We start from the raw sequence: 22,590 nt of genomic DNA on the forward strand, positions 1-22,590 counted from the left end.
ATTATTAAGTGTAATTCTGACACCACAGAAATGATGCTCTGTAACAGCTAAATTGGCCTTTAGTATGAAGGTACATAGTGCTATAGAATAATTCTTCCTGGATGTCAGGGAGAGAAAATGTGTTTGTTGAGATGCATTTAAAAGCTGTTGTCTTGATTTGAATTAAAATCCATGAAATGGATTTGTCTGTTGAGGTCTTTGTTCCTTAATTTTTTTTTTACACAAATTCACATATTTCTTTCTGCCAACAATACATGAAATTACATGTAAATATACATGCAAACGAATGCACAAAGTAGATATAGCCTACATATGTTAAATATGTACAGTTAGTCCTCTTTAATGGTTTAAATGTGAACAACATTTTAAAAAATCGTTCAGAAAATAAATGTTTATATGTGCGCTTGTTTTTTTTATTTTAATTTTTTTATGTGTGTTCAGCAATGTCAGTTTTGTGTACAGTTTTTAATTCCTGTGGAATCCACATCTGGATTTATCAATACTAAATTAATATTAATAATGTTTAATTAATACTTTTATTTATTTTTAACGTTATATCAAATATGATTATCATTATTATATTGTATATTTTTTTAACTTTAAATTTAAAAAAGAATATCACACAAGGGGGTTAATCTTCAAAATACACCTCCAAAAGATTAATGTTACACAGCCTAAGGGCATTTTTTGTTATGCGTAAATTTTAACATTTAAAGAAAATCTAAGGGAGAGAATAGGAGAGTGTGTCTATTATTTTTGTACATGCATGTGACAAAGTCCTGTAACGTTACTCTGCTTGACCACATTGACACCGCCTCGTGGTCAAGCGGGATTACGCACAGATTTAAAAGCCTCTCTGGCGGCAGTGCTGGATAGAGGGCGGTAGTGAGCAAGCGAGGTCACAGGCGAGCGTTACAACATGGCGGCGACGGCAAACTGATATGTCTAAAGTGCTAGCCGAAGAGTGTCGTGGAAATCAGCAAATTTCTGTACAGCACAACTGAATATTAGCGTTTTAATGTAAATAGGGATCGGACACATTGTATCTAGCTGGCGTCTGACTGCGGTGAGTGTTTGATTGTGTCGAGTGAGTTGGATTCGAACCCGCGTGAACCTTCTGCTGTGTGCTTGAAGGAAAGAGGGGACGATCAGCCTGAGCCACTGTTAAAACTCGTCAGTGAGGAGAAAAAGCCCATGTCTTTCATGTGCTTTCCTAATGTAGCAACAAGTCTTTTGAGACTATTATAAAGTTGTATTTTAGAAGAGACTGAGACTTCAGTAGAAAAATCTCTCAACGCACTAACGTTATATATTTATTTTAAAAACCGTTTTATTTTGAGTGGAAGCTTTCTACAAAGTAATGTCAAATGCATTTATTTTGAGAGGAGAATTAATTACTTGATTTAATTATTGTTTAACAAAACAGTATTCTCAATGTGCTGTAGGCAAGTCGCCTGTCATCGCTATTTTGCGCATGCGTGGATTTACTACTGAATAATTCTGGTATCACTAACAGAGAGAAGTGCCAACAAAACTGTGCATGCATAGGTGATAATACCTTGGGTTATGGATATGTGTCTTTTGACTTTGTAGTATCATGGAAACTTACATTATCTAGGAGAATCCATATATTTATACGACTTTGTGTGTAAAATCAACATTATTCTGTACTTCTAGACTGTACTGGCAGGAGTTCTTTGAAAGAACGGGAATTAATGGCAGCTGCTGCTCGAAAGTTGGGTGAGCAGAAAGGTGAAAAAATGGGTTTGCCATGTGAAAAAGACACAGATGACCAACCAGCACAGATTAACCATGAAAGTAAAGGAGCGGCTCAGGATTCAGGTGAAGTTCTTGACTCTTCAGAGACGCAGAAGATAGAGTCAGAGATGCAAAGGCCTGGTAAGCGGCCAAAGACAAAAACTCATACAGTGCTACATTAGTATCATTAAGATACTATTATAGTTTTGTCCTTTTTACTAATCTTTTTTTATGCATGCATGTATAATCATTATAAAGTTGTATTTTAGAAGAGACTGAGACTTCAGTAGAAAAATCTCTCAACGCACTAACGTTATATATTTATTTTAAAAACCGTTTTATGTTGAGTGGAAGCTTTCTACAAAGTAATGTCAAATGCATTTATTTTGCCGCAGGAGAATTAATTACTTGATTTAATTATTGTTTAACAAAACAGTATTCTCAATGTGCTGTAGGCAAGTCGCCTGTCATCGCTATTTTGCGCATGCGTGGATTTACTACTGAATAATTCTGGTATCACTAACAGAGAGAAGTGCCAACAAAACTGTGCATGATGAGGTGATAATACCTTGGGTTATGGATATGTGTCTTTTGACTTTGTAGTATCATGGAAACTTACATTATCTAGGAGAATCCATATATTTATACGACTTTGTGTGTAAAATCAACATTATTCTGTACTTCTAGACTGTACTGGCAGGAGTTCTTTGAAAGAACGGGAATTAATGGCAGCTGCTGCTCGAAAGTTGGGTGAGCAGAAAGGTGAAAAAATGGGTTTGCCATGTGAAAAAGACACAGATGACCAACCAGCACAGATTAACCATGAAAGTAAAGGAGCGGCTCAGGATTCAGGTGAAGTTCTTGACTCTTCAGAGACGCAGAAGATAGAGTCAGAGATGCAAAGGCCTGGTAAGCGGCCAAAGACAAAAACTCATACAGTGCTACATTAGTATCATTAAGATACTATTATAGTTTTGTCCTTTTTACTAATCTTTTTTTATGCATGCATGTATAATCATAAATATATCTATTCCCACATCATTCTTTGAAACTGTTTTATTGTTGTGACTTTCTTAGGACAAACGCCTAGCTCTAAGGTTCCCCCAGGTATGGATCAGGAAAACCAATTTAATACAGAGGAAACCCGAAAGAAGCAAGGACCAAAGGCAAAGACTCCTGCCAAAAGGAGAAGAAAGGAGATCATTCCACAGACTCCACCACAACATGACAGTTCAGCAGTCTCTGATACTTCTGAACTCACTTCTAGTGGTCGGCCCAAGAGGAGAGCTGCTAAAGTGTATGTTCTCCAGCTGTATGCAATTTCCCAAAATCCATACTGCATGCTGTATGTAAAATGTACAATGCACACTTGCATTAAACCTGGTCATTATAAAGCAATCACATGCAAAAAAAAAACTCTTTCAATGTTAACATGTTTGGGAGACATTACAATATTTATTATATCTGCTGAAAGCCAATGCATTGCAGTCCTGCAGCAGAGTGAGTTATCTTTCTCCCGAATAACCAAGGGTCAGATGACATGTTCTGATCAGGACTTGAACTCAGGTTGTTCCACACACCAGGCAACAATCTTACCGTTGAGCTACTCACAAAGTGGCTTTTTCAAAGAAAAAAAAATTCACAATCAAAAACAGATGGCAATCGAAAACTCAAAATCACTAAACAGTTTTGGCATTTTTGCACAGCATTTCAACACAAATTCCAACATCTTGTTTATTAACCAACTTCAATCCAGTTTCACCTGCTTGAAAAGGTGCATTATTTTCACAAAAGTGAAACTAGTCGCAGGTTTTTTTGGTTGAAATACTGTGTGTGTTTTCATTACGGTTTTGCCATTTTTTACCCAATAAAACTAAAAACTTGTTATATTTCATTAGGATGTGATTCGTTCTGATCAGCTGCAAATTTTATAATCAAATTTTCTTTATTAGTGCTTTAGATTATCTCCACAACCTTGCCAAGGATCTTGGTGCTCCATCAGAATCCTCAATTAAAAAAACGTCCAAGTCCGGTGAAGCGGATGGCACTGACAAGAAAAAGAAAACTGCAAGGGGAAGGGGGACCAAAAGAAAAACTCCAGATTATAAAAGCGACTCTGATGGCGATGAAGACTTTTCCCCAGGAAAAGACGACGAGGCAGAGAGCGAAGATGAAGAAGATTCAGAGCCAGACTTCAGCTTGAACATAGAGCGCAGATTATCCAGACCATCCTGCAGACCACCCAGAGGAAATTATGTGAGTAGTTTCATAATCAGATACTTTTGCACTGTTGGATGATTTTGACATTCATTTCCATATCTGTGTTGTCTAATTTTTTAATTGTGTTCTGCTCAACAGCATTGTCTTCTTCCAAATGGATTGGCTAACAATGTCATGGAGCCTGTTTGGAACTGTTTTAGTAGGACCAAAGAATTGTAAGCCATCCGCTTTTCAAAAGATGATGTCAAATTTAACAGTTAATCTGTCACTAGTATCTTAATAATGCTTGTCCTTCTTTCACTAAATGCTCTTGCTAGCCGGGATGAAAACTTTTCCCCCTGGGTATTCCCAGAATGGATTCCTTCTGCCAAAGATTGGCATTTCCTGTCTAAGAGGTATTAGTGTAGCTAAATATCACATAATATTAATGGAATCCAAGAAATCTTCATTTTAACAGTCATTTTGTTTCAATTAACAGTGAGGCTGAAAAATATTTACCCCAAGAGAAAGAATCTGCTTCTTTTACCTTTACACGGGAAAGCATCAAAGGACAGATCAAACTGCAAACAGTGAAGAGGTAAGATATCATTAGTTTAGCATATACATTTCCACTAATCTGAATCCCGTTCACACTGGATTGAATGACACTGACAATCGCTGTCATTGTCTCTTCTGTACAAATGTTTGTTACACAGTGTGATTGTTGCAGTTATTAATATATGAAATGTATTACAATTAATTTAAGCTAGTACAGGGATTCCCAAACGTTTTTTTGTCAGAACCCTATTGACCAAAAATATTTACTTGAAGTACTCACTGAGAGTTAATATTGGAATAATTTAACAACACATTTGCATGTTTAATAATAAAATTCATGGTTCCCTGCAGTTCACTATTTCAACAAACAAATATTTATAAATATTTTTTTATTTTGATTATTTTTACTTTAAAATAATTGTAAAATTAATAACAATAATATGCGTTTCATACCTCAGTTTGGGAAAAACTCAGCTAGTAGATTAACGACTTTTCCGGGGTTTTTTTGGGGGGGTTTTTAAGGAAATTGCAAAGTGCATTACTATTCAAAAATTTGGGGTTGGCAAGATTTTTTAATGTTTTTAAAAGAAGTCTTTTATGCTCACCAAGGCTGCATTTATTTGATAAAAAAAATACATTAAAAACAGTAATTGATTATAATATTTTAGTATTATAATATTATAGTACATTAAATATTATAAATATATTTTAAAATGTTAAATGTGATTTACTCCAGTCTTCCGTGTCACATGATCCTTCAGAAATCACTCTAATATGCTGATTTGTTGCTCAAGAAACTTTTCTTATTATTATTATTATCCGTGTTAAAAACAATTGCACTGCATAATATTTTTGTGGAAGCTGATACGTTTTTTGTCAAGATTCTTAGATGAATGGAAAGTTTAAAAGAGCATTTATTTTAAATGGAAATCTGAATAATGCATAATAAAAAAAAGTACTGACCCCAAACTTTTGAACAGTAGTATATGTCTACTCGTATGTAATGGTGTATGCTAATCTGCAGGTTTGAATCATTGCCACATCATTCTGAGCGCTGGGATGCTCTGTTCTTTGTGGGTGGTCCTGTTCGGTCCTTGGAGTGGTGCCCATGTCCTGACGGGGCGGCAAAAAGACAGTATGCCGCCATCTACTGCCACAAAGGCATGGATGATGAACACAAAATCAATAAGCTGCACACAGGTCCTGTCTTGCTGCAGCTGTGGGACATCGGAGACCTTCAGTGCAAAAGCAGGTGACCCAGATAAGACACTTACAAATCGGCTTTAAAAGGAAATGTTGGGTTTTACAATAAATTGGTAATTTTTTTACTTTATCCCCCCACTTCAGGCCCTCAACTGCTCCTCATCTAGCATATGCTTTGGCGATAGATGATGGATGCATCTGGAATATAAGGTGGTGTCCTGCGGGAGTGTGGGAGCTGCCCTCTACCAGCAGAAAGGTTAAAAATGACAGAGGAAAAAGTCTAAGAATATTCATAAGGATTTTGTATTAAACAACTGTACAAATGTTTTTTTAAGTAGTGTACATTGGTGTAAATGTATTTCTTGTTTTTCTCAGGCTCCACAGATGCCTAGATTAGGTGTTCTAGCAGCAGCTTTCTCTAACGGAACCATTGGTGTCTACAGTCTTCCACACCCAGAAGCCCTTGCAGCACACCATCAGAGTAAAGGTGAGGAAATGGTCAACTGCATAACCTGTGCTTCTTATTTCTTTAGTAGGGTTATATATATATATATTTGTTTTTATTTATTTATTTGTTTTTGCATTCATGTCCACTTGAAATGGTTGTTCCAAAGACAGTCAAAGTTTAGTTTTTCATAACTATTTTCACTCTCTCTGTCTCTTTGACACATGAGGCTGTTTTTTAGAACAGAGATGTCCAATCTTGCTCCTGGAAAGCCACCTTCCTGTAGAGTTTAGCTCCAATCCCAAACACACCTAAACCAGCTAATCAAGATGTTCAGGGTTACTTAATAATTACAAGCAGTGTGTCGGAGCAGGGTTGGACCTGAAGTCTGTGGATTGGTAGCTCTGCAGGAGCAGGGTTGGAGATGCCTGCTCTGCTGGAATGTAGTCACTCCTAATTTAGAAACTCCCAGTGAATTCATGTGCAATGTGTTGGTCCTTCCAGAAGAGGGCAGCACAAGACAGAAGAGCCTCAAGCCAAGCGCTATAATGCATTTTTCCCATTACCACTAAACATAATCTATCTTGTATGATGTCTTTGCTTAATTTTCACAAATATTGAAAAACATAGTTTAAAACAGAACACACTGAATTTCCTGAAATTGTTCAGAAGATTGATTAACTGCATTATTTGTTTATTTATTTATTTATTTAGTATTATATAAAAATAATTATTCATAATTGTTTAACATTTTTTTAAATAATAATAATAATAGTAATAATTATTATTATTATTTTTATTATTGACTGAAAAGATGAACTGGTCAAATCAAATGATTATAACGAGCAATAATTAAAATTCATTCATTTAATAATAATAATAAGAAGGAAGAATTACAAATAATGATTACAAACTGATTAGTAATATGTAATGATTAGTACAAAAAAGTATTAGTAATACAATAACTATTATTATTTATGTTATATAAATATTTATTATTATATAATTATTAATTAAATTAATAAGTAATATTATATTAATAACAATAATTATTATTATATAAATAATAAATATTATTATAATAATAATTATTACTATTGAATGAATAAATGATAATTGTTCTAACTTAAAATTATTTGATTTAATTGATTCACCTATTCATTCAATGATGATAATAATAGTTAATATTATTATTACTATTAAATATTATTATGATAATTATTATTATTACTATTGAATGACTAAATGATAATTGATCTTGTTAAAATGATTTGATTTAATTGATTCATCAATTCATTCATTCAATGATAATAATAGTCAATATTATTATTACAATTATTATATAACAATAGTTATTTATATAATAATAGTTAAAAATTTAATTATATAATAATAGTAATAATTTATATAATAGTTGTTGTTATTATTATTAGTAGTATTATTACTATTACTATTATTATATAAAATAATAACAGTAGTAATAATAATAGTACCTATTATTATTAATGAATGAATAAATTAATCAATAAAATCAAATCATTATAACAGCAAGAACAATTATCATTATTATTATTATTGTTATTAATATTCCACCCTTTAAATCTACTTACCTGTACAATATTAGTCAAGCTTTAGTATTTTACAACAAGATTTCAAACAAATATTTTTTTAAAGCTATTCAGGCACATAGATGTGGATGTGAGGATTTTAATTTATTTCATTGCACATCTCAAGGCCTCATGCTCTGATAAAATGGCCAGCGTAGGCTGATTGTCCCATGGCAGCTCATAATGGCCTCTCCTCAGGGAGTGCTGGGAACAGACTGATGACCTGCCATCCGCCGCATCATTCCCTGTTTTCCTCTTTTCTTTCATTCTCTTAAACACATATTATCTGTACTGTGTGTGTGTGTGTGTGTGTTTGTGTTTGCAAAAGCCTGTTTTCCTCTTTTCTTTCATTCTCTTAAACACATATTATCTGTACTGTGTGTGTGTGTGTGTGTGTGTGTGTTTGCAAAAGATTATCCTCCCAGGGCTTCTCATTCATCACGGTCACAGTGAGAGAGCTAGAAAAGAAAAGTAGGGAGGGACTAGTGCCTATTTGAGTTTCACTGCCTTCAACCTTTGATTAGCGGCCGCCCTTTTCACAGCAGTGAAATGCTGCTTATCTACAGTTATACTGATCTCTCCTCCTAGCTGAGTCTGCTTTATGAGCTATTGACCGTTCTGCAAGCAAAAGGCGTATTTTTCCAATGACCATTCAAACAAATCAGCGTGTTCTGACTAAATGAAATTCTTGGCAAGAAGCATGTAAATAGCAAGCATTTTATTATATTATGCTGCTTTAGATGTTGCAGAATTCAGAATACATACATTAAATGGGAATGCTAACGGATAGCTTTTCTACAGGTACCACAGGCTTGGCTGAACTCTAAAGAGCCTTCTGACAATCACGAATGATGACAGTAAGAGAGAGAGACAGACTAGTGTCTGTGTGTGTAGCATTCTCCCTCTAGCACTGATCTGCTGCTACTGTGTTTACTGACTGTATCCAGATGCCAGCCTTGGGTTAACATGATGAATGCACATCATAATTTAATTGATTGAGCATAGAGCTTACCAATCCATCATATCTCAACAGCAGATAATATATTTATACTGAGTGATGTAGTCTACTGGTTAAAGATCAAAGCTGCAAATTGAAAGGTTGCAGGTTTGAACCCGGTAAGAAGCGAACCATTAACTTTTTACATTATACCACTGAGACCTAATTTGTAACTCGTGTAGCAGTCTTGTTTAAACATCATGGAAACATTTCTTCTTTATGTTGTGCCTAACAGCACCTAGTACCTGCGGTAAAATCATTTTACAATATATCATGCTTTACAATATAATACGTTATTTTAAGATACAGTAATGCAAAATTGTGGTTGCAATGTTCTTGGTTTGTTAATAATGTTATAGTCATACTAATTCATATTAACATAAAAGTAAATAAAATTTTTTATAAACTTGAATATTTGAAAAGCGTTATAAAATTTGTAAAAAAAAAAAAAATACAAATAATTGTATTTTTATATATAATAATAATTATAATAAATATCCATTTAAAAGTTTAAGGTACAGTAAATTTGTATTTTTTTTCCTTTAAAAAAAAAAAAGAATACTTTTATTCAGCATTAAATTTACTGAGAGTAACATAAAAGACGTAATGCCAGAAAACCTTTCTATTTCAAATAAATGCTGTTCCTTTCAACTTTCTATTACTGAAAAATTATCAAAAAAGCAGCATAAATGCAACAAGTAATTGAAAATACAACACAAATACAATAAGTCATTTAAATATAATATTATTTGAACATATAGTTAAATGAAATAATAATAATAATTTCAATAAAATGTAATAACATAATATTTAAGGTGTAATTAAAAAAAATAATCTTATTAAATATGTTTTGTCAAGAATGGTCATGGAAAACCTGGAAATATCATGGAATTATTTTTTTTAAATGTATTAATTAAACTTTTGTTTTTGTTTTTTATAATCCTGGACACTTAAATACATTGTCATTCACATCCTCATCCTCATAACACAGTATGAGTAATAAACTTTCCACTAGCAAACAAGGGCCATTGCATTGCCATCCTCACTATTTATCATTCAGACATTCAGCTTTTGTACTAGATTTCTCTAGTTATTGAGTAGTGATACGGTCCATCCTTCTGGTCCCTCTGTGTGGTAGACTCAGGCCCTGCTCCAGTAGAGATAAGAAACCAACTGCCCTTGTTCATTAATGAACCATCTCTTTTCTTCAGTGCTGCCAGTGTCTTATTCTCTCTGTTTGTGAGCTTCTAATTCATTGATCCTACTCTAAGCTTTAATGTTTTCCTAATTACACTTTCCTCAGGCCAGAGGGAGCTGTTCGGATGTAACAAATGCTTTCTTTAAAAATCTCTTTCTCTCAAAAGACTGAAGTTGTTAGTGTCAATTCTTAGTGGAGTATTAAAAGGGGAATATAATAGAAAGAAATCTTGGTTGAATGATAGGCTGGATATTGTCCAACTAAAAAAATGCTGTATGACCTTTCAAACGCTATTCTTTCTCTCGCTGCTCTTTGTATTCCCATTGTGTTCTCCTGATATTACCACAGAAATTGCTTCTCACACTCCACCAGTTTAACATCTCCACACTGGCCCTGGGATGGGCTCAGAAACCGTTTCCTGTTGACAGGCTGTTTGTGGTTCTTGCTGGACTCACTCTCCTGATGTCTTTGGTCAGTGACCCGGCAATGAGCTCTGGCTAAGAACTCTTTCCACCCTCAGGGAACTAACCTTCATTACTGAGCGTACGGTCCTTCTCACTGACCTCAGACCTGCTCTTTGGCTTTTATAGCATGTGTGTGGTACAGAGAGTGTGTTAGATAGACATTGTGCATATAAATTACCATCTTTTTTTTGTTTTGTTTTTCATTTTTGGGTTTTATTGTCTTTTTTTAGTTTTTGGTATCTTTTTAATGTGCTTTTATTGTTGTTTTACTTGATTTGTTTTATTTTGCTTTTTAAATATTTTTACTTGCTTTTTATTTGTATTTATTTATTTATTTTAGTTTTTGTTGTTTTATTTAATTTTGTTTTATTGGTATTTAGTTTTTTGTTTATGTATTTTTTCTTGTCTTTATTTAGTTTTTATTTAAGTTTTTATTTATTTTGTTAATATTTGTAAATGTAAGGGAATGTTTTTATTTTTGTTTGTTTTTATTGTTTTTAACTTTTTGTTTGTTTTACTTTTGTTTTTATTTAGCTTTTATGTGATCTTTTTGTTCATATTTAATATAATTTTTTGTTTAGTTGTCTTTTAATTTAGTTTTGCATTGCTTTTTTAGTTTTTGTTGTTTTATTTTATTTTATGTTGTTTAATTGTAATTAGTTTTTTGCTTATGTACTTTTTGTTTTTTGTGTTGCATTTTATTTTATTTTTATGGTTTTTGTTTAGACGTTAATATTTATTGTGCATATAAATGTTAAGAAACATTTTTATTTTTGTTTATTTTTTGTTTTTTTAGCTTTTTGATTGTTTGCTTTCCTTTTTTATTTGTATCTTTTATTTGGCTTTTATTTGATCTTTTTGTTTGTTTTTAATATTTATTTATTGTTTAGTTGTCTTTAATTTAGTTTTTTATTGCTTTTTTGTTGTCTTACGGTTTAATTTTTTCTTTAGGTTTTTGTTCATTTATATTTCCTTCTAATTTCATGCAAATCTCTGTATTATATGCAGCACACATGCATTCATTTGAACATTTTCTTACTGTAGATTGATTATTGGTTTGTTTATTGATTGAAAAGGACCCACAGTAGCAATTATAGGACACGTTTCAAAAGGCTAGTGATAAAACAGTTAACCACATTCCCATTATGTTCTCAGGTCTGGAGGGTTTATGGTAGATAATTATAAATAGGTTTTCGCTGAAGTGAAAGGGTGTCCCGTAAAAAGGTGACGAGAGAGACGCAGACTCCTCCCTTCTCAATGGAGATCATTTACTGGCTTGTTTTCATCAGACAAGGATCTATAATTGAAATGACAAAAAAAGATGCATCGCTACACAGTTGTTAGTGTTTGAGGCTATGAATTTCAGCCGAATACCTGACACCCGTTTCCTCCGGGCCTGTCAATCAAAAAGACCTTAGTCAGCCCAGAGAAAGGGCCCCTGGTCAGGGCTGTCTGCCACGCTGCCAGAATGAGTGGATCAGAGGTGCGATGCTTTATCGATCTGATCGACCCGTCACCGCTGTGTATGGCTCCGACCTAAAGCCGCGTGGCTATAGATCACTTTTGCACACTCATACACACACACAGTGTCTGTCCACAGTCTCTCACACTTTCATACTCGTGACTCTATTCACCACCTCTAGCACTTCACTTTTGTTTTCTATTGTTGGTGTATTGAGAATATGAATCCCTGTTTAAAGCACGACCACTACAGCCATACAGATATACATAGACATCTGATTCAAACTTCCAGATTTTGCAGTGTTTATAGTACTGGTTGTGTTAAATTGGTTTTAATTAGGGAAATCTGTTAGTTCTGATCTATTCAGTAATGTGCTGTTACTCATTTTGCATGTGAAGCATTTTGCACGTACATAAAAAAAGCAAAAACAGACCATTTAATTCTAATGGTCCAAGAGAGAGAGAGTGGAAAATGGTCATAAGCTAAATCATGACTCTGTTTGATGCATAATAATAATAATAATAATAAAACTCAGGAATTAGATAGAATGAACTGTGTATGACCCCTTTAAATGATGACATTAAGCTAACCCGCTGCTTATTTACACTTTACTTTATTTCAAATAAGCACATGTCATTTGATCCTTGTTCCTTTGATTGTTTTTCTTGATAAATGCAGTCATGTGTTGACTAGTAATTCTCCTATGTATAAGTGCACAGCATTGAACACATTTATGTGTTTTCCAATAGGAGAAACCAGCCAAGCACCGTTGATATGCCGGGTAGGTCAATATCCACTCTGCTAGCATGCCTCGTATTCTCACAGATAAAACCTCAGTCTTTGTTTCAGTAAATGACATATTACACTTTCACTGCATTAGACCTAAAGCATCTGACTTGAATTGCAAGAGATCATTGCATACATGTTTGCTTGAATCTGACGTGTAATTTTCACTGTAGCTCAATTTCACAGTTGAGGTGACTTTTCACTAAAACTGTTCTCAGTATGGCTCCTCAGGGCTGTTATATGGGCTGTCTACTTAACATTTTCACACATCCGAGAGATGATCTTTTGGAAATTAGCTGTCATGGTAGAAGGGGCTCCTCAAACTAAATGTGAAGCACAGAGAGGAGGATTAATGCAGACTTTTTTTGGATAATGGCAGAATGAAACAGCTATTGACTATTGAGCAAATGTTAAATTGTGATTATCATGAAAAACTTTATTATGAATTATTTATTAATATTAATTACATACTATAAATAGTGCATATAGATTGAAAGATTATATAAATATATAATCTCTATGCAATTAAAAAAAAATTGTAATATAGCCTAATTCTTTATCTTTACAGATGGATGACGTATTCTAGTGAGTTTTATTGTGATGTGTTTTTGCAGGTGAAGAAGGTTCTGACTTTGAAGATGGGCTCCAACCAGGCGGATCATAAAGGTCAAAGTGGTCTGTGCTTTGCTATGGATTGGCTCCATGTCAAACCACATAACCTCTTGGCTGCTGGCTTCTATGATGGTGATTTCATATGTTTTGTCTATAGGCCTTTATGTTCTTCTAAACAGAAATGCTAATTGTAAATACCTTGGTTTATATGCATATTGCAATCACTGCACTTTTTCTTTTCCAGGTCTGGTTGGTTTATGGGATCTTGCTAGTAAGTCTACACTACTGAAAGTCAAGTCTCCAGACGGAGGTGTGTATCTCTACCCTTACCACTGTTTCCATGCTCATGACGAAAACATCCGGACCTTGTGCTGGTGCAAAGCCTCAAGGTGAGAACCATCAGTCCTAGCATCATGTGTCGGATTAGACAAGACTACAATTTTTATTTTTTTTTTTGATTGGGTTTAAAGATTTCTATTTTAAATAAATGATCTTCTTTTGAACTTTCTGTTTATGAGAGAAATCTGGAACAAAGTAGCATAGTTTTCAGAAAAATACTGAGCAGAATAACTGCTTTCAACCTTAATGATAAGAAGAAATGTTCTTCAGCACCAAATCAGCATATTAGAGTGATTTCTGAAGGATCATGTGGCACTAAAGACTGAAGTAATGCTGAAAACTCAGCTTTGCTGTCACAGGAATAAATTGTATATTAAAATGTATTCAAATAGAAAGCAGATTTTGATAATAATATTTCACAATATTACTGTTTTTATCAAAAACAATGCAGCCCTGATGAGCATGTGAGACCTATTTCAAAAACATAGTTATTTGGAACTTTTAAACAGAAGTGTGCATTTATTTAAAAAGGAGATTCTTGATCTTAACTGAATATAAACTGTGAAAATATTTCATGCAAACGCCTTTTGTTATGCCCGATATGTTTGATTGTAGTGTTCAGTATCATTCATTTAATTTGGTATTCGTAGTGTATTTAAATCTTTATGTGTGACATTATCTGTATGATATTCATGCTATGATACAGCACACCTGTGGAGTTTTCTCATTTAGTAACAGAGAAGCAGTCTAGATCAAATACATTACCATTCCAATCATGTGTTTCAGCATCAGTAGTTTCAGCAGCCTGCTCTTAGCACTTACATTTAAAGCACTGTGACCTTATAAGAGACTCTTGTAAGTGGCATTAGAGAAGTTCATTTGGAAAATGACACCCTATCCCACTCACCACAGGGGGCTAGTAAAAGGTGGAGATTTCTTGTGTTTGGAACATTTTGTTCTTGTTCTTTAGACTCTCAAAATGTAGAATTCAGATATACCTCAACCTCAGAAAAAGCAGAACAGTCTCTGTGTGTTATTGCTCTGAAGGGTTGCAGATTGTACGCAACTACGCATGCAGCAAACTTCAAGCATTCAAGCAAGAGGGTTGGCAGGGGGATCAGCTGTCTATTCTGCCCTTTAACTGGCCAGATGTGAAGAGGAGAAGTACAGACACTGAATTTACATGATTTCCTCCCAGATTGCATCATATACTCATTTTAACGACAGGACACTAGCTCACGGCAGCCTTGGTCCCTCTCTTTTTTTGGGGGGGATGGTGTGGCGTAGTGGTGACTAGAAGCTTGCTAGTTTGATCTCTGCATGTTGCAAGCACTTAACTACAACTCAGCTCAAAGCAGTGTTAAATGTTTAAAAAAACATAGAGACAACATCAAGGGAGATGACATCCATTTTCATAATTGCACAAACATTATGGGAATGTTATTTTTGAACGTTCTCTAAAATATTGATTTATCTGCAATTTTGCTGAGGTATGAAAAAAGCGTTAATAACAGTGTATAATGTTTTTATCTGCTATTGTTGTGTGCTGTTGTTGGCAGTAACTTGTTGGTGACAGTCGGAGATGACCGCATGGCAAAAATGTGGGATGTGAGAAAAACCTACGTGCCTCTTTTGGCAGTAAAGCGCTGCTTGTCCACTGAAGTGTACTGGCCCCTCTTTTGGAGCGGCATCCTGGTGGCTCAAGAGTGTTGCTTTGCCACGTTAGTCTATATGATATTTTGAAGTTTTAAGTCAGTCAACATATTTATATTTTTATTAAATAATCGTTTGCCTTTGCACTGTGTAGGTTTGGACAACATGGGGTTCACTATTTTGATTCAGGTTACCTTGGAATCAAGCCTTACTTTGTGTGTCCTAGAAAAGCCACTATATGGGTATGTAGACATTTCACAACGTCTCCACATGGTTTAGTGCTGACGATATGGTTTAATAATGACAACTTTTTTCAGAGCCTTTCTATGTCTGATTGGATAAATACTTTTGCCGTTGTGGACAATGGAGGAGATTGTTTATTTAGTTCGCTTCCTGAAATGGACATCGACCCCAACACTATCAGACGACGGAGATATGTATGTTTCTTTATCACTTTATCTGAATTCCCACATATGGAAACCTTTCATTAACATTGACTATTTTGCTCAACCCACATAGTCAGTGTACAGGACTGACATGGTCCAGTTTCAACCCGGTCAGAGGCCTGGAGATAAGGAACAGGAGGAGGAGGAAGTGGAAAATGCTGCTAGTAATCCTAGGAAGGAGCCACTGAGTTACAAAGGAGCAATCAGAAAGTACTATCTCCACTTTCATGACTTGGACCTGGTGAGAAACTCAAAAAGATGTCTTTTAAATGACTTTTGTGCAGTCATTGTTTAATTCCATCTTTGAGCAGTTTTCTTCATGACAAGGTCTCCGTGCTTGGGAAATGATGTAGGAAATCAGATTTTGAGAGTATTGATCTTTTGTTGCCACATAATCACCTTTCTTTCATTTTTACCAGAGCTCTGCACAAAATAGTTTTTAAAAAAAACAGTAATGTGGTGCACTGCAAACCTTATCAGGCAGGCTCATGAATATTAATTATATAATGCATTTGGCAGACACACTTTTATCCAAAGCAACTTACACTGCATTCAAGGCACATGTTTAGATTTTGTCAGTTCTTGTTTTCCCTGGGAATCAAACCCATGCTAATGCCATGCTCTAAAGTTTGAGCTACTGATTTGTTGAAAAGCGGGCTGGCGCTAGCCATATTAGGGTTACTTGGAGGTGCCGTTTTATGTGACTTTCATCCAAAAAATTTTATTCTGTCATCGTTTACTCACCCTCATGCCATTCCAAACCCATAGCGTTTGGTTAATCGTCAAACCACAAATTTAGATATTTTTAATTAAACCTGTGTGGTTTCAGTTTGTCCATTGAAATACCAGATCTTAAAAGAATCCAAAACGTTCATAAAGGCTTGTAAAAAGAATCTGTATGAAGCGTGCCATGTAATCCAAGTCTTCTGAAAAGATATGATTGCTTTATATGATTTTAGCTTTTAACACACAAACACATATACAGTACATCTCATATGGGATACAGAAGAAACAATGAGATTTGTAAACACAAACTTCTGTGTTTACAATATGTGCATGTATTTGTGCCAATCATTATTTAGATGTACATGAAATCCTAAAATAAATCAGTTCATCATATAAAGTGATTGTATCTCTTCACAAGACTTGGATTAAGCCATTTGATTCATATAGATTATAGTTTTATGACACTTTTATGACCTTTTTTGATCTTTTTTGGGGGTATTTTAGTTTTATTTACTGAGACTTTCAATGGAGGGACAGAAACCTCTCAGGTGTCATTACAAATATTACAATTTGTGTTAACCAAAGGGTTGGAATGACATGAGGGTAAGTACATCATGACAGAATATTCATTTTTGGTTGAACTATCCCTTTAATACTCAACAACAATGGGTGTAAATTGCTGGAAGTGGGAGGGACATGTCCACCCCAGTTATAATAGTTGATACGCCCTTGATTTTCTGTATGTTTTTCTGTGTACAACATTGACTTGTATGTATGTGTTTGCAAGACCATGTAAAAATCCATTAGTGGCCTCATTAATGTGTGAATATGATAGCGGTAGTGTGTGTATAAGCTGTGTGTGATACCGACTGTGTACTGCAGCCTATTCCACAGATCATTACACGCGGACTGTGCAGGTGCTGTGGCCGGATTAGATTTATTGGCTTTGTTATTTTCCCAGCACACCTGAGCGAGTGGAGGAGAGTCTGCATGTTAGCGTAGTGGCACCCCTCTCTCTCATATCCCTATGAGACTCATCGTGCATCATATGTGTTATATGTTGATTAAGTTCTGCACCCTTCATTAATTTAAAGTCATGCCCGCCTGGAGGCCTACCCCCCATCACAGAGATGCTCCATCTGTTCTGCCGTCTTACGCTCCAGCGCTCCACCCCTCTACCCCTCCACCCCCATCCGTCCGTTCATCCACGGCACACTGCACATGTCCACTTTGAGGCCACGGTCTGGAACAGGGCAGGGCTGCATTTCCCAAAAGCGTTGTGAACTAAGTTGATCGTAGAAACCATTGGTGCCATTGGTTCTACGATCTTCTTAGGCTTATGATGCTTTTGGGAAACTCAGTCCAGAGCTGTTTGAATTGGGCTAATTGATCTGTCCTCCGTCATCCCTGCAAACACACACACACACATTCAGCCAGCAAAAGAACAATGGTCTGAATGATACCACTGGACTGTGACCAGTGACCACTGTTGGATTAACTGCAGTAGTTGGTTCTTTTTCAATTAATTCATAGTAGAGCAGAACACTATCAATGCCAAGGGTATGGTAACAGTCACTGATAAACATACAAACAATCACTAATGTATTAAGGGGGGGATTGAAAACTTTCTGAATTTGGAGATTATGGAAAACTTATTTTGTCTTCTGGAAACGTGTAGGGATCTTCTGTAGCTTCTGAAGGGCAGTACTAAATGGAAAAAAATATGATACTTAAAATAAGAAAAATGTACACATCTTCATCCTTTTCAAAAGTTTTCACACCCATAATGCATTGTGTTTCCTTCTGGGGCCTCAACCATCACAAAACATCTAAGTAGTGACACAGTATTAAGAATTAAGCATAGGTCTATGTGAAATTTGGAATGGGGTCATTTTTATAAATTCAGCTATTATTTTGTCTTGTGGACTACATATAGACATCTTATATGTGAAATATCTTATTCAGGGCAGTACTAAATTTGGTACTTATGGTATGTTATTTTATATATATATAATTTTATTTTTCATAATAAATAATTTAATATTGCACAAATGTTCATTTACATCTATTTTACATGTACATTACCACAAATCTTAACATTTTCCATACTGAATTTTTTTTTTTAAATGTTACATTTTTAAATATTGTGATTTTAGTTTGTTTTTTTAGCGTTTTTTTTTTAAATTATTATTTACACAGAATATTAACATTATAATGTTAAAATATTGTAACCAGCCATTTATTGTTAATCAGGAATAACATGAAAATAATTATTGCGTTATCTACAATTTTAGTATCCATCTTGCTCTAGCTTTGTGTGAGGAAAAGACTGAATTTTAAGTCATTATTTTTAAGTCACATACTGTCATAGTATCTTCATTTCTAGAATACACTTGTCTCTTTCATCAAAAGAAAGGTTTTCACAAAAGATGTACAGTATAACCATATTTGGCTCCAAACCACAATGAGAATCTTTTTTCTGTTGCTTTGTGAACATGGCCAATGATGCACTGTAATATGCAAAAGTAAATCAAACTGCGAGATGATAGATTGAAACTAGACACGCTGGGTTTCAGTAGCTATCTAATTATGATATTGTGACATTTTGAACGTGACGTGGATTGTAATGTGAAGTAGTCGATGATACCCTCTATAATAAGTGTGGGAACGGTAAAGCTATGCCTACTTATCTAATGCTTGCTTAATTCTGGAGCGGGTATTCACACATTGTTTTTTGTTTTTTCTCTCAGGGGAACTTTGCTAAGAGTGAAAATCGGGCCATGATGAAGCACCTGCACCAGCATGAGGTCAAAGGTGTTGCTAAAGTGGACCAGATGCCATTGAGCGCGCTCTACAAGGTAAGATTGCATTTATCTATACAGCAGTTTACAAGCCCAGCTGAGGCCCTCACGGACACCTGCAGCACCCTATCAGTGTAGAGCTGTGAAATAACCTGAAAATCTGCATGCCAGCTGCATCTGATTCCTGTCTTATGTCAGGATAACATCTGAAATCCGAGGGGATTTTTTATAGTTGTTGACCACCTACTAGACCAAGAGGATCTGCCGTAGACCAATCAAAATCAAGTATTCAAGAGAGCTGTGTTAAAAAAATATGATATATGCTTTCACCATGTAATATAAGATTTTGGTTCTAAATATGTTCCCCATATAGGTGATCCATCAACAATCACCTTGTGTAGACTGAACCTGTATTAGCTGTATTGTTACTGGTTTTAGATAAGCTATAGTTGTGTGTAGCAGAGCCAGTGCACTGCTGTATTTGCACAGGCCAGTGAAAGAGTGGGTGGTTTGCTGAGAATTAAGCAAGAAGATGGACAGAAGCTAATGGCCTGTAAAATTAGGAAAATGTCACTCTGGATCTAGAGTGGATGATGGGAGGAGAGCAGGAAAGCAGCCTGTGTAGATTGAGAAGGTGAATTTTTCTGAATAAGACAAAATAAGGAATAGTTAGAAGGATTGTAAGAAATGCCCACTTGCGTTTGATTGATATAATGATTAGTTATTTCTCTGTATAAAGTAAATTTGTAGTTTGTGTGCTATGAAATTCTACTAGAAATTCAGTTTTGATTAGATTCAAATTATGTACACATTAAATGTACACAGTACACATACATGCATACGTACAAATATTTTCATTATATTAATTTTATAGATGGTTTAATTATTAAAATGATGGATAGATTGTTTTTAATTTTTATTCTTTTGTTTTTAAATTATTCTTTCTTTATCTGTTTTGTTGTAAAATGCCATGTAAGATATATCTAAAAGTTTGAAGATCAAACTTTCATTCAAGAATATAATTTCAGAAAGAATTGTGGCCAAGGAGGAAGTTAAAGGCAGAACTGGATGTCTTCCAGCAGCAGACTTGTTTATTGTTGAGCAGAGCCACATGCACAGAGTAATTAGAGCTGTGCTGAAATCCTTTATTGCTGGCAGTATAGTCCAGTGACCCACAGAGGACATGCAGGAACAAAAGGTTAAACGGACCTTTGTAATTACTAATTAACCTGAGTAGAGGTCCAGACCATAAATATATATATATATATATATATATATACACAGGGGCCAAAATTAACATTAATCAAGTGCCAAATGCAAGCTACTCACCCCTAAAGTGATGTGAATGATTCGAATCAATGACATGCAAACTATCTACTTCAGAAAATCTGCTTTTATACTCTCTCAGGTCCGTTTTAACCCAAACATGGATGCGTACAACTGGATCCTGTCGGGCGGGCAGTCAGGTTTGGTGCGTGTGAACTGTGTACGTGGACTGAGCTGCTCCGTGATGCTCAAGCAGTTGCGTGAAGCTCAAGCCCAGTTCAGTGCCATGTTCCAGTCTCAGGAGCCCGATGACTCTGCAACAGCTGTCCGTCACAGCACAGCGGATACAGTACAAGTGCACTAGTCTCCACCCCCTCAGCCTCTCAGCTCTATCCTCAAATGGACTGTGCTGTCATAATAGGCTGAGAGACTGTCATTTTTAGAAGACTGATGACACACACTTTTTATGCTTAACTTATACTGAAAGAAGGAAAACTATTTTGATACAAGCCTCTGTACGTTCCTGGTTTTATATTTTTGTGCGTTTTGTTTTATTAGTATTAGTGCTGTACAGAGTTTAGTATCTTTATCTTGATACATTGTCCTTTCCAAAGTATGTGTGGTTTCATTTACGGGGAGCGTTATTCTCTGTTTCCTTCTGTTCCAGTTCAGTGCTATATAATGATGAAACATATCCATCTTGACCTTTAGTGAGAAAACATTTGATTAGATCTGTTCATTTAGCTATTATATCAAGATCTGTTTTTTCCCTTTAGCTCTAGCTTTCTTACCCTAAATCTTCATTTTAAAGGAACAGTAACACAAAAATGAAACATCATCACCATGTCGTTTCAAACCTGACTTTATTTCTTCTGTGGAACATGACAATATAAATGTTTTTCCATTCTATATGTAAATTCTTGCCCTTCACTGTCCTCATCTACAGTACATATTCAAATATCAGGCCTTTAGATAGAATGTTAGTTCTGATGTCATTGCAAGTTGACCAATCATTGACGATTACATGTCCAATCACAGTGCAGCATTGCGAATATGATGAGAAGATTATAAGTAACCTAAATTTGGGCCTTTTTATGTTCATATGGAACAAGTAATAAAGTGTTCTGTGTACTTCATTGTTTTGATTTATTTTCTGAAATTTTGGTCATTTTGAAGCTTTGGAGCCCATATCCCTATTCACTTTCTTAATATGGAAAAGAGTGGCCATTACATTCGTGAACATGTCTCCTTTTGTGCTCCACAGAAGGAATAAAGTAATACAGGTATGGAAAGACATGAGGGTAAGTAGTCAAAATGTTCATTTTTGGCATAACGATTCCTTTAATTCTGTATCTTGATGATTTTTTTTTTTTGGTCCAGTATTGTTATTCCTACACTCTAAAAAATGCTGGGTTAAATACAACCCAGTGCTGGGTAAAATAGGGGCAAACCCAGCAATTGGGTTGTTTTGACCCAGCGGTTGGGTTAAATGTTCTTACTCAGGTCTAGCCAAATTTGTAAGGGCATCATGAACTCCGCTGATAACTGCAGCCTGCATGTGAGTTAATTTTGTCCCTGACCCAAAGGCATTCTGACGTTAAGATCAGATGCACCTTGATACCCGTCTCATAATTCATGACTTCAATTTTGCCTGAGTGAATATAATTAACTCCAGTGATGAGAATCTGGAAAGGTGTCAGTCAGTTTAATGCTGCTGCGGTCTGTCAGATAAGATTAAACAAGGAAGCTTATTATAATGGATTTCAATTTAGTGTGTTATTTTAAATATCTCAATCTGACTGTGAGGCTCAAGATATGGTTAGTAGTTTTGGGCTGTTTTAACAGTAAATATTCATACTTTGTAAATTATATTTCTTTTGTACTGTTTACTGAATTGTTGTTAGGTACAGAAAAGTGTATTTATATTGTTTCATCATCATTTTAAATAAAATTGCTTTGCTGTTTACCACTAATTATTAGAACATGGTATCATTATTCTTGTGAGAGACACTGGAAAAGGTTGATTTGCATGATTTTATTACAGATTACAAAAACCATACACATTATGTG

General features: G+C 34.9%; 1 protein-coding gene across 3 annotated transcripts; it reads left to right on the forward strand.

The window, feature by feature from the left end:
• Positions 1-888: 888 nt before the first annotated feature.
• Positions 889-22,348, forward strand: gtf3c2 (general transcription factor IIIC, polypeptide 2, beta). 3 transcript variants are annotated; one of them, XR_001638380.1, is made up of 20 exons: positions 889-1,066; positions 1,678-1,899; positions 2,836-3,055; positions 3,711-4,014; positions 4,117-4,193; positions 4,296-4,373; positions 4,457-4,555; positions 5,540-5,767; positions 5,863-5,974; positions 6,094-6,205; positions 12,641-12,672; positions 13,292-13,421; positions 13,534-13,678; positions 15,188-15,349; positions 15,436-15,523; positions 15,599-15,718; positions 15,801-15,968; positions 19,204-19,311; positions 20,663-21,821; positions 22,024-22,348. XR_001638380.1 is itself a non-coding variant. In XM_016537612.1 (19 exons), exons 2-19 carry the CDS (start codon positions 1,716-1,718, stop codon positions 20,882-20,884), a joined length of 2,589 nt encoding a protein of 862 aa, XP_016393098.1. In that variant the 5' UTR covers positions 889-1,066; positions 1,678-1,715; the 3' UTR covers positions 20,885-21,909. The 3 variants fall into 3 exon arrangements, 2 of the variants coding, with proteins under 2 accessions (XP_016393098.1, XP_016393099.1); XM_016537612.1 differs by lacking the exon at positions 22,024-22,348 and having other exon boundaries at positions 20,663-21,909; XM_016537613.1 differs by lacking the exons at positions 889-1,066; positions 1,678-1,899; positions 22,024-22,348 and adding exons at positions 2,190-2,316; positions 2,446-2,667 and having other exon boundaries at positions 20,663-21,909.
• The last annotated feature ends 242 nt before the right edge of the window (positions 22,349-22,590 follow it).

The sequence above is a fragment of the Sinocyclocheilus rhinocerous genome, unplaced genomic scaffold, assembly GCF_001515625.1.
Source record: "Sinocyclocheilus rhinocerous isolate Xijiao unplaced genomic scaffold, SAMN03320098_v1.1 scaffold185, whole genome shotgun sequence".
Lineage (NCBI taxonomy): Eukaryota > Metazoa > Chordata > Actinopteri > Cypriniformes > Cyprinidae > Sinocyclocheilus > Sinocyclocheilus rhinocerous.

Coding starts and splice junctions, on each gene's coding strand:
- gtf3c2 (XM_016537612.1), top strand. CDS start 1,716: ATGGCAGCTGCTGCTCGAAAGTTGGGTGAGCAGAAAGGTGAAAAAATG. Junction 4,015..4,116: donor GACCACCCAGAGGAAATTAT/GTGAGTAGTTTC, acceptor TCTGCTCAACAG/CATTGTCTTCTTCCAAATGG. Junction 6,206..12,640: donor AGCACACCATCAGAGTAAAG/GTGAGGAAATGG, acceptor GTTTTCCAATAG/GAGAAACCAGCCAAGCACCG.